This window comes from Ranitomeya imitator, chromosome 4 (genome assembly GCF_032444005.1).
Source record: "Ranitomeya imitator isolate aRanImi1 chromosome 4, aRanImi1.pri, whole genome shotgun sequence".
Lineage (NCBI taxonomy): Eukaryota > Metazoa > Chordata > Amphibia > Anura > Dendrobatidae > Ranitomeya > Ranitomeya imitator.
Window position 1 is genome coordinate 433,992,018 of NC_091285.1, and position 12,858 is coordinate 434,004,875.

General features: G+C 46.9%; 1 protein-coding gene across 1 annotated transcript in view; it reads left to right on the forward strand.

Annotated features, from left to right (window-relative positions):
* The window catches only part of TBC1D2B (TBC1 domain family member 2B), a 147,824-nt gene that overhangs the window by 49,177 nt on the left and 85,789 nt on the right, over positions 1–12,858 (forward strand). Inside the window, exons 4-5 of the mRNA XM_069765568.1 lie at positions 1,037–1,209; positions 5,588–5,754. Of these exons, the coding sequence (XP_069621669.1) occupies positions 1,037–1,209; positions 5,588–5,754 (340 nt within the window). The remainder of the gene's footprint in view (positions 1–1,036; positions 1,210–5,587; positions 5,755–12,858) is intronic.

The window sequence follows — 12,858 nt, forward strand, 5'->3', positions numbered from 1 at the left end:
CCTGCGTCATCAACCTAGCCGAGCAGAATCACCAGCTCACGCCTGTGCACTATGCTCTGTCCTGTTGCGGGAAGAGCCGAAATCATAAGTGTGCATGTGCCTCTATGATCTAGGCTCTGCCCGTATTAGGGGAGAGCATAGTGCGCAGGCGCGAGCCAATAATTATGGTACTTGGCGCAAGATTTTGCCCGGCTATGTGGATGACACAGGAGGCATCAGTCACGTCATTTACAGCAGGAGGATGACTATCAGCAGCTAGGAGGAGGGATGGAGACCGCAGAAACTACGCCGACCTGACCAACAGGATTAACATACAGCGCTGAAGAACTTGAAAAGTTTTTTTTTAGGGGGCAGTCAGGGGGTTATATAACCATTGATGGACACAGGCACCGATTAAGGCCATAGTTTTAGTACTTACAATTGCTCATATTGTCTTTCTACCCAGTAAATTCTTCTTTCCTCTTCTTTATGTAAAAACAGGAAGTCTCATTCCCCTCTTCAACTCCTGTCCCACCTGCTTCCTCCTCTCCCTGCCTCATAGACTCTTGCAGTGACTCATAACTTGTGCAGAGAAAATTTACCTCTTGTTTCTACATCGAGCTTGGAAGGATACTGACTAGTCAGTTTTTAATCATGTGATGTCATAGGAGAACAGAAGAACTACAGTAACTGTATAGATGAGCAAAATGAGCAATTATAAGTACAACGTGCTATATAATATGATGATTGGTGTAAAAACTTTGATGGGAGCTCTTCTTTAACACTAAAAATTTCTGGAAGATGGTCATTCTTTCATATGTACTGTATAGAAGTATAAAGGAGGCATTCTAGCAAGCTTGAATTACCGTAATTGTATATTCGCAGGGTATTTTTGATAGGCTTGGAGTAGCATGTGGATAACCTTTTTCCATATAAATGAGTGATGTTGGATTATACAGTAAGTTCTTCTGGCCTTAGATTGCACTTAATGTGTAAAACCAGTGCAGTCTCATATACACGGTATAAATGTTGTAATCTGGTCTTTCCTTGTGTTTAGAAACTCTGTGCAGAACCTACGACCTGGCAGAAATAACAATGAATGCAGAAAGAGCATCTTTTACACCAATGAGGAATGGGAGATGCTTAACCCAACCCCTAAGGAGCTGGAGGAATCGCTTCTACATGATGAAAGGAGAAGACCTCCTATGGAAGGTGGAAAATGGAGCACAGGTAGAGCCTTGGGTATACAGAATGTATTGGGTTGTTTCTATCTTATAAAGTGACGTGTATCACTAGGATGTGCAGTCACATTTTGATTGGTGGGGGCATAAATTGTAGAAACCCTATCGTGAAAATTAGTGGTACATAGTGCTTGATCAGTTTAAAGCGTAACTATGTTTATATATTTTATTAAAAAATATATATATATTTTCTCCAACTTGCATGTCCTTTTGATGTACACAGAGCAATGTATGAGTGGATAAACTTTCTGTGAGGTCTGTCCTACTGTTCTGTGCCCAGCAGGTGGCAAGGGTATGGCTGTGCAAGAAAAACAGCCCGTTTACTCTCATGATTAGTATTGGTCCCATAGGTTAAGCCCCCACAAAGTCTTTTTAGCCCTTTGTACTTTGGGAATAATCCTTTAACTTTCTTTAGGTGAGTGTTTCACTATATGTACCTGCTTAGAACCAAAAGTGATCTGTAAAGCTGCATTTGCACTATGAGATAATCATGAATGAACGTTAGCAAAAAATATATATAGCGCAAAAAAAAATCATCATTGTTTGTGGTGCATCAACCTGTGTAAACGGGACTGCCACTGCCGAGAACTATTGCAGCCTTTGTGCACTGATTCTAGTAAAGATTGCTCAGTCAGCACCATTTGTTTTGGTCTGCCTGTCTAAACAGGCATTTAATCAATCACCGATCGGTAAAAATGTACCAATCGGCAATCGTATTATGCCTCCGATCGGTCCTTGTAAATGGACCCTAAGTTGTGGTGAACATCTAATGTTCCGTAATGTGATGAGCTTGCCATGGACAAGAGACTATTGGACCAATGGATGCAGAATCCACGGCTCTAAGGGATGCGGCCTTTTTACAGCATGGAACACTGGGTATGTCGATCTTATTGTTGTGTTTTATTAGAGATTTGCTTACTCATCAGTTTAAGGTGCACAATAAAATGTTAATGGATCAGGACAGGTGCCGTGGTAGATACAGTTCACACATACACCTACACATATTATGCTCATCCAGATCCCGGATTCATGAGGCAGAGATGTGCGAACTGAATCTTATGTATACATAAGTCCAGATACAAGATTAGTAATTGGGTACAACAATCCTTGCATTACTCTTTTTAGTGTCTAAAGGTACCGTCACATTAAGCAACTTACCAACGAGAACGACAACGATCCGTGACGTTGCAGCGTCCTGGATAGCGATCTCGTTGTGTTTGACATGCAGCAGCGATCTGGATCCCGCTGTGACATTGCTGGTCGTCGCTGAAAGTCCGGAACTTTATTTGGTCGTCAGGTCGGCGTGATTCGTCCTGTTTGACAGCAAAAGCAACGATGCCTGCAATGTTTTTCCATGGAGCGAACAACCGGCGAGAACGATAAGTATGTCACTGGATCGCTCCTGCATCGTTCTGCTGTTACAGTGTTTCACGTCTCCTAGTGACCTAAACAGCAACGCTGCAGCGATCGGCATCGTTGTCTATATCGCTGCAGCGTCGCTTAATGTGACGGTACCTTAAGGGGCCTCAATTAAGCCTTTGTTCTTTGAGCCACTAATCCCATTATGTGGATGGGGATAGTAAATCTAGTGGAGCCACCAGCACAGGATGTCTCACATTCAGTTCCAGGTGAGCAGTTCGGCCTCAGGAAAATACCTCCACCAATGCACAGTTAGCTTTTGTAGGGAGTGTTTCCCTAAAGGTGGGCTCGATCCTGGGGGTGTGTGGCTTGGGGTACTTAGGACTCTGACGAGGGAATTGGGGGGTTGTTACCAGTTGGAGATGAATACACGGGCTACAGTCCTGGTATTTGTGTGTAGGATCATAGGCTGTGACTGCAGACTATGCTGGTGAGAGATACAAAAGCTGTGGGCCAACCAAAGTTAGGAGACAGTGGTTATCACCTGGTATGGGATCAGTGGAACTACCGGTTCATGGTTGGGATATTGTGGACTGGGGGCATTTCATTGTAGCCATCTAGCCGGAGTTGCTGTAAGACCGTGGCTGGAAAAGTTAAAACTAATTGCATCATTAACCTGCCTAGGTGATTAACCCCTTTTCGATTTTGGGTGTAATAGTACGCCCACGTCAGAATCCCTCCCTTTGATGTGGGCTCCGGCGCTGAGCCCACATCCTTCCCAGCACGTCATCGGTTTTGAACAGCTGACATGTGCCTCTAACAGCCGTGGAATTGCGATCTGCCCGAGGCTGTTAACCTGTTAACTCACGCTTCCGGGAAGTGCATCGGAAATCCCGTCCATTGGTGACCCCGTCACGTAATCAACGGTCACCTATGGGTCGGCATGACAACTAGAGGTCTCCAGCAGAACAGTTGTCGGCGCTCATAGCAGGTGAGCATTTCTGCTACATACAGGCGATCTGATCATCTGAGCCGATCAAACAACTGCAGCTTCTAGTCTCCCATGGAGACTATTGAAGTATGGAGAAAGTAAAAAAAAAAAAAAAAGGCTGTGTTCCTTAACATGACATACAACTGTTCACTGCTGACTTTTTTTTCTTTTTTACACTTTTCAAAACTGAAAAAAGACATCTCATACTCTCTAATTGTGATAGCAAAATGCACATCCTAATACTATTTATACTGAAACTAGATTGTGGCCCGATTCTAACGCATCGGGTATTCTAGAATATGCATGTCCCCGTAGTATATGGACAATGATGATTCCAGAATTCGCGGCAGACTCTGCCCGTCGCTGATTGGTCGAGGCAACTTTTATGACATCATCATCGCCATGGCAACCATTATGACATCTACGTCGATACTGTGCCCGTCGCTGAATCAGAAACGTGGGATTTCTACGTCCTTTATGACATCATCGCTGTGCCCGTTGCTGATTGGTCGAGGCCTGGCGACCTCGACCAATCAGAGACGCGGGATGTCTACGTCTTTTATGACATCATCGTTGCTGTGCCCGTTGCTGATTGGTCGAGGCCTGGCGACCTCGACCAATCAGAAACGTGGGATTTCTACGTCCTTTATGACATCATCGTCGCTGTGCCCGTTGCTGATTGGTCGAGGCCTGGTGGCCTCGACCAATCAGAGACGCGGGATGTCTACGTCCTTTATGACATCATCGTCGCTGTGCCGGTCGCTGATTGGTCGAGGCCTGGCGGCCTCGACCAATCAGAGACGCGGGATTTCTACGTCGATGCTGTGCCCGTCGCTGATTTGTCGAGGCCTGGCGGCCTCGACCAATCAGAGACGCGGGATTTCCTGGACAGACAGAGAGACAGACAGACGGAAAAACCCTTAGACAATTATACAGTACTAGATTGTGGCCCGATTCTAACGCATCGGGTATTCTAGAATATACATGTCCCCGTAGTATATGGACAATGATGATTCCAGAACTCGCGGCAGACTGTGCCCGTCGCTGATTGGTCGAGGCAACCTTTATGACATCGTCGCCATGGCAACCATTATGACATCATCGTCGCTGTGCCCGTTGCTGATTTGTCGAGGCCTGGCGGCCTCGACCAATCAGAGACGCGGGATTTCTACGTCCTTTATGACATCATCGTCGCTGTGCCCGTTGCTGATTGGTCGAGGCCTGGTGGCCTCGACCAATCAGAGACGCGGGATTTCTACGTCGATGCTGTGCCGGTCTCTGATTGGTCGAGGCCTGGCGGCCTTGACCAATCAGAGAGCCGGGATTTCCAGGACAGACAGACAGACGGAAAAACCCTTAGACAATTATATATATAGATATATAGATAGGATGTCTAGTCCCTGTCTGATGCAGACTCAGGGTTGAGCCTGCATCTTTTCTGGCAGATAATGGCTGTGTTACACAGCTATCTGCTTCCAAGAGCAGCAAATGGAGTTGCGTTCTGCCTCCTGCTGCTGTTAACCACTTAAATGCCGCTATTGATCGTTGACAGGGACGTAGAAATTGCGTGAATAAGGGTGTGCATCTTTTCACAATGCCATTCACTCCCTCTTATCCCACCCCACATTTGCATTGTTCCAATGAGTTGCTAAGGCAGTTGGAGGCCTGCGGCTGGTCCTCAAAGGAGATCATAATTTTTACTAAATGCTGCCAAACTATGGCATAATTGTACTGACCTGGAGAATCATGTGGATGTCATTTTTAACACACAATGAATATTGTAAAAATAAGCCCTTATAAGGCTGTTTACAGAAAAAAAACAAAAAAAAACTTTAGGCTCTTGGAAGAAGGGGAGCATGAAACGAAAGCACAACAAAAAAATGGAAAATCTGCATATTGATTTGTTACCTTTTGCATCCTTCTAATAATAAAAGTACGTTGTTAGTTTCCATGAATCTTGTGTACCGGCTGTGTGTTCTACAATTTTTATTTATTTTTTGGACCCTTCTTCCCACAGGTAAACGTCCATTACTAGTTGCGTTAAAGAACCGATACAGCTCAGACAACACTTCTGTGGAGTCTTTACCGTCAAGTGATCCTAAGATTGATTGTGACCTTCAAATGAGGCTTCAGACCCAGGAAAGTGACCTGGAAAGACTGAAACAAGAACTGACCAGCCAGAAGGTTAGCATTGTGTGCGCTTGTGGTGAAATATGTGTGTGTATGTATGTATGTATGTATATATATATATATATATATATATATATATATGTGTGTGTGTGCAGTGGACTATGTGTAGATTTATTTTGTTGCTGGCAAATGTAACATCTGTCTTGACAGCTGTCTCCAAATCTCACCAGGAGGTCTAGCTAGGGCCAAGAAGAAAGGTAACATTTGGCACCTCCTAGGTCTTGGAGGGGAGATGTTAATTGCAGCCTGAGGGTATCTATCCATGAGAACCTTTACACAGGGTGTCTCAAGAGAAAACTAATATATTCATTAGTAGCGCGGCCGTGGCCCAATCAAACAGCCAGCAATTATGATATTAACCCGAGGGGGCGGTCTAGAAACCTGACCAAGCTATAAACTAAGGCTGTATACAGAGAATTGCGTTCACATAATGGGGGCAGCCTGAGAAGCTGGTGTGATCCAATCTACATCTGTCCTACCCTCAGAGAGCAGAAAGCAACTACCAGTTAGATAATTTCCGTAAGTTTCTCCTCTTTATTTTTATACTATTTTGCATAAGTTGTATGTCTTTTTATTATCATATTTTTATACCTTTTTCTTATTGTAAGCACTGACCCTTTTGTTATTAAAGTATAAAACTTTAACAAGTTGAACCTTGAATGTTCTAAAAGAATCTATAGTCTAAGGTGTGTGAGCCTTATTAGTATTAATAGTCCGGGACTCATCGCCCGTGTATTCGGTGAGTGGTGGCAGTGTGCATGAGCAGGTGTGTGGCCTGGGTCGGTGTGTGATTTATGCTCCCATTACAGCATAGGACAAAGGTTGAATGCTGGACTGAGAGAGGGGAGATAGATAACCCTTGCAGGCGCAACCCCAAGTCACGTGTGAGAGCGGGCACATGACGAATTAGTGGCACCACGGAGTAGGGATCCGTGACAACTGGTGGCAGAGCGGTGGGATGGAATTATTTCTATTAAAGCATTAGTGCATGGTTTAAGCAATTAATCCCTGTACTAAAGAATTGGTATCCTTGCGAGAAGTGCACCAGTTCTACAAGGTTCAACTCAGTGCTTACTTAGACATACTTGCAAACAGTTTCCCCTCCCTGTTTTTCTTTTCTATCTTTTATTTGGCAAAGGCTGTTCATCGATATGGCAGCCCAGTACAAGAAGCAGAGCATAGAGGCTCTGACCGGCCTCTGTGAGTGAAGAGGAATAGAGACAGCCGACACATCCAGGGAGCGGCTGATATGTGCCTTGCTCGAGCAGGTCATGGAGCAAAGTGCTGAAGCATCTGGCCAAGGAGAGAGTTCATCTCACAGAGACCCAGCAGTGCCAGCTCTTGCTCCGGAGATACCTGATGGAAATGCCAGTGCTGAGGAGCCTAAGGACTGCACTTTACAAATGGACTTACAACGGCTGGGAACAAGTGATCCCAATCTGCGCATGCAGCTTATCCTACAGCACCGACAGGCTGAGAGAGAGGCTGCAGAACGCCGGGACCGACAGGCTGAGAGAGAGAGGCTGCAGAATGCCGGGGGGACAGAGCTTTCCAGCTTCAGATGGCTCAAATAGAGCGGGGTATCAGTCCTCAGATATCCCCCTCCCAGGACATAAATCCAAGGAGACCACGTCTGGAAAACTTCCCTGTGATGGAGAAGGATACGGACTTAGATACTTTCCTTCGGGGGTTTGAAAAAACCTGCAGGCAATACCATCTACACCGTGAGCAGTGGACGCAGTATCTAACCCCAGGGTTAGATACTAAGCCCTGGAAGTTTTTGCTGGCCTCCCACCAGAGCTAGATGGGAACTGTAAGGCCATAAAAGAGGCCCTGATCAGGAAGTACAACCTAACACCAGAAGTGTATCGGAGAACGTTCCAGAACCTACAACGTGGATCAACTGACAGCTATGCAGATGTTGTGAGCACCTTGAGGACCACTTCCACCAATGGATTAGGGGACTTTCTGTTAACAGTTTTGAGGACTTAACGGATCTTATGGTCAAGGATCAATTTCTTCACATGTGCCCCACGGATGTACGACAATTTGTGTGTGATCGGGAGCCACAAACTGCTGATCAGGCTGCAAAGATTGCGGACTGCTATGTGGCTAACAGGATGCCTGAGGTGAGGAAGCCATCGGGATTCAGCTGGAGGGGAGGTAAGCCAAATGGGGACCCTTCTTCCTCTGCCGGCCGATCACCGGTGCTGTCCAAGCCCACCTTCTATGGGCCCCCAGGGAATAGACATTCTCTAGGTGATGAATGCCGGTGCTTCTCCTGCAACAAAGTGGGACATGTTAGCGCTGTCTGCCCTGATAGGGAGAAACGCCCAACTGCAACCACAAAGCCGTCTGTGTCCCCACCATCTGTCCTCTTTGTGGCCGGCTCTGATGCGATGGCTAATGAGAATTGTCAATCTGTCACTGTTGGCAATAAAGTCACCATTGGTCTCAGAGACACTGGGGCAGAGGTGTCCCTTATCCATTTAGGGAACAATTATTGAGAATTGCCCATGAAATTCCTTTGGCTGGACACCTTGGAATACAAAAGACGAAAGGTACCATCACACTAAACGACTTACCAACGATCACGACCAGCGATACGACCTGGCCGTGATCGTTGGTAAGTCGTTGTGTGGTCGCTGGGGAGCTGTCACACAGACAGCTCTCTCCAGCGACCAACGATCAGGGGAACGACTTCGGCATCGTTGAAACTGTCTTCAGCAATGCCGAAGTCCCCGGGTAACCAGAGTAAACATCGGGTTACTAAGCGCAGGGCCGCACTTAGTAACCCGATATTTACCCTGGTTACCATTGTAAAAGTAAAAAAAAAAAAACAGTACATACTCACATTCCGATGTCTGTCACGTCCCCCGCCGTCAGCTTCCCGCACTGACTGTGTCAGCGCCGGCCGTAAAGCAGAGCACAGCGGTGACGTCACCGCTGTGCTCTGCTTTACGGCCGGCACTGACAGTCAGTGCAGGGAAGCTGACGGCGGGGGACGTGACAGACATCGGAATGTGAGTATGTACAGTTTTTGTTTTTTTTTTACTTTTACAATGGTAACCAGGGTAAATATCGGGTTACTAAGCGCGGCCCTGCGTTTAGTAACCCAATATTTACCCTGGTTACAAGTGAACACATCGCTGGATCGGCGTCACACACGCCGATCCAGCGATGACAGCGGGTGATCAGCGACCAAAAAAAGGTACTGATCATTCCCCAGCGACCAACGATCTCCCAGCAGGGGCCTGATCGTTGGTCGCTGTCACACATAACTAGATCGTTAGCGGGATCGTTGCTACGTCACAAAAAGCGTGACGTTGCAATGATATCGTTAACGAAATCGTTGTGTGATGGTACCTTAAAGCTCGCCTCACACATAACTTCTATTGGCCCAAGATGGGGACAGATATTGCCAATTACTGTCGATCATGTGTAGTTTGTCAGAGAGTTGGAAAGTCCGGGAATATACAGAAAGCTCCATTGATACCACAGCCTGTGATCGACGAGCCCTTTCAGCAACTGACTGTGGATATCATAGGGCCACTTGCAATCCCTAGCAGCTCAGGCAAAAAGTACATCCTCACAGTGGTGGACTATGCTACACGATACCCGGAAGCTGTGGCACTGTCCTCCATCCGAGCAGACAAAGTGGCGGATGCTTTACTGAATATGTTCTCTCATGTGGGTTTCCCCAGGGAAATGTTAACCGATCAGGGAACCCAGTTCATGTCCGATCTGATGGAAAGCCTCTGTGAAAGAATACAAGTACAGCATTTTGTGGCCAGCGCCTATCATCCCCAAACCAACGGACTCTGCGAGCGTTTTAACGCAACATTAAAGCAAATGCTCAAAATGTTGGTGGAGACTGAAGGGAGAGACTGGGAGCAATACCTCCCCCATCTGTTGTTTGCGTACACAGAGGTACCCCAGGCGTCTACTGGATTCTCCCCCTTTGAACTGGTTTATGGGAGGAGGTTCAGGGGGCCTCTTGATTTGATTAAGGACTGTTGGGTGGACGACCCCAGAACTACTGGAGTCTCAGTGGTCGAATATGCACTGCGGCTCAGAGAGAGAATGCAGAAACTGAGCAACCTGGCCCATGAGAACGTGACCCAGGCCCAAATCAACCAGAAGGTCTGGTACGACCGTAATGCCAGACTGAGGGCCTACGAGGAAGGACAGAAGGTTTGGGTGTTGGTCTCTATGTTACAGAATAAATTGCAGGCCGCATGGGAGGGACCATACACTGTACATAAGCAGCTAAGTGATGTTAATTATGTGGTGACACTAGATGAGCATGCAAAGCGTCAGAAAGTGTTTCATGTATATATGTTGAAGGCTCATCATGCCAGGGAGGCCTGTGTCTTACCTGTCTGTAGCCTGCCTGAAGAGGGGGAAGCTGATCTGTTACTAGATATGGGGGCTGGGACTCAGTACATGGAGTCCCTGGAGTCAGCAGAGTTTAACCCTGAGCTATCCCACAGTCAGAGGTCTGAGCTGATGGGGGCGCTCAGTGAGTTCACCGAAGTCTTCACAGGGGAGCCTGGGAGGACACACTTAGCAGTTCACCATGTAGACACTGGTACTAATCCCCCAGTACGGCAGTCTGCATACCGAGTGTCAGCAGAGGTGAAGGCACACATGAGGGAACAGGTAGAGGAGATGCTGAACCTCAAGGTGATACAAAAATCCCAGAGTGCCTGGGCCTCGCCTGTGGTTCTTGTCCCAAAAAAGGACCGTACTACCCGTTTCTGTGTAGACTACAGGAAGTTAAATGTACTGACTACCTGTGTGGTCTACCCCATGCCGAGGATAGATGAGCCGTTAGAGCAGCTAGCTAAAGCATAAGTAGGGGATACTGGCAGATACCCCTGACCAGAGAAGCTCAGGAGAGGTCTGCCTTTATAACGCCATTCAGGCTGTGTGAGTGATACCATTTGGTATGAAGAATGCCCCTGCCACCATCCAGATGTTGGTCAATCACTTATTGAAAGGATGTGATGGTTTTGCCATCGCTTATCTTGATGATATAGCCATTTTTAGTGATTCTTGGAAGGAACACCTCATACATCTTTCTCAGGTGTTGCAAAGGCATAAAACTGCAGGTCTTACTGTTAAGCCAGGGAAATGTCAGGTAGCCATGCAGGAGGTACAATACCTAGGACACCGGGTGGGGGGAGGACTGCTAAAACTTGAGCCAGGGAAGGTAGGAGTCTTTACAGCCTGGGCCACCCCATGAACCCAAAAGCAGATACTGTCCTTCCTGGGTACGGCTGGCTACTATAGGAGGTTTGTACCAAACTACAGTGCTCTGGCCAAACCTTTAACTGATCTGACCAGGAAGAAACTTCCCAAAATTGTCTCCTGGAGTCCTCAGTGTGAGGAATCATTTTCTGCCCTAAAGTCGGCATTGGTTGTTTCACCCGTCCTTCAGGCGCCAGATTTCACTCGCCGATTTGTAGTGCAGACAGATGCCAGCACCTATGGGCTAGGTGCGGTTCTCAGCCAGGTGAACCAACAGAGAGGGGAGCACCCAAACTGTACCTAAGCAGGAAACTCCTGCCCAGAGAAGTGGCTCATGCCACCATTGAAAAAGAATGTTTGGCAATTGTGTGGGCTCTGCAGAAGCTGCAACCATACCTCTATGGGCGCAACTTCACCGTGATCACAGATCATAACCCATTGAGTTGTCTCAACAGAGTAGTCTGGGACAACGGGAAATTGCTTAGATGGAGTTTGATACTTCAGCAATATGATTTCACAACTCAGCACAAGAAGGGAGTTGATCATGGCAATTCTGATGGTCTTTCTCGCCAAGGTGGGGCGGAACCAGATACATGCTAGGGAGCTGACCTGTAAGTCAACCCCCATCCCATGCACGTTCGTAAGGAGGGAGGTGTGGTGAAATATATATGTGTGTGTATATATATATATATATATATATATATATATATATATATATATATATATATATATATATATATATATATATATATATATATATATATATATATATATATATATATATTATTGTGTGCGCTTGTGGTGAAATATTATATGTGTGTGCAGTGGACTATGTGTAGATTTATTTTGTTACTGGCAAATGTAACATCTGTCTTGAAAGCTGTAAGTCGCACCCAGGTGTTAATATGTACTTCCCTGGGACAAGTAGACTCTGCCTCCAAATCTCACCAGGAGGTCTAGCTAGGGCCAAGAAGAAAGGTTACATTTGGCACCTCCTAGGTCTTGGAGGGGAGATGTTAATTGCGGCCTAAGGTTATCTATCCATGAGAACCTTTACACAGGGTGTCTCAAGAGAAAACTAATATACCGTATATACTCGAGTATAAGCCGAGATTTTCAGCCCAAATTTTTGTCCTGTGGCAAGGTCGGCGGGTGAGGGGGAGAGAGGATTGTCGCATACTCAACTAGTCCCGGCGGTCCTGACTCTCCCCCTGCCTGTCACACTGTCTTCTGGTGCCGCAGCTCTTCCACTGTACAGCGGTCACGTGGGAGCGGTCACGTGGGACCGCTCATTAAACTTATCAATATGGACTCCACTCCCATAGGGGTGGAGCCGCATATTCATTCCTCTAATGAGCGGTGCCAGTGACCGCTGACAGAGGAAGAGCTGCGGCACCCGAAGACAGTGTGACAGGCAGGGGGAGCGCCGGGACTAGGTGAGTATTTTATATTCACCTGTCCACGTTCCACCCGCCGGGCACCGCTCCGTCTTCCCGTCCTCTTGCTCTGACTGTTCAGGTCAGAGGGCGCGATGACGTACTAGTGTGCGCGGCGCCCTCTGCCTGAACAGTCAGTGCGGAGAGACGCCGAGACGGGACGCTGAGGAGCTGCAGGCAGCAAGAGAAGTGAGTATGTGTTTTTTTTTATTTATTGCAGCAGCAGCAGCGTTATATATGGCACAAGACCATATAATGAGAAGAAAAATGATGCAGCACTCACCCTTGCGCTTCTTCCAAGTGTGCTCTTTATTCAGCAAAACATACTATGCATAGTATGAACTGGCATACGCAGTGATCTGTGAGGGAGCGGGAGTGAGGAGAGACCGGACGACAGCTGTTTCGCGCT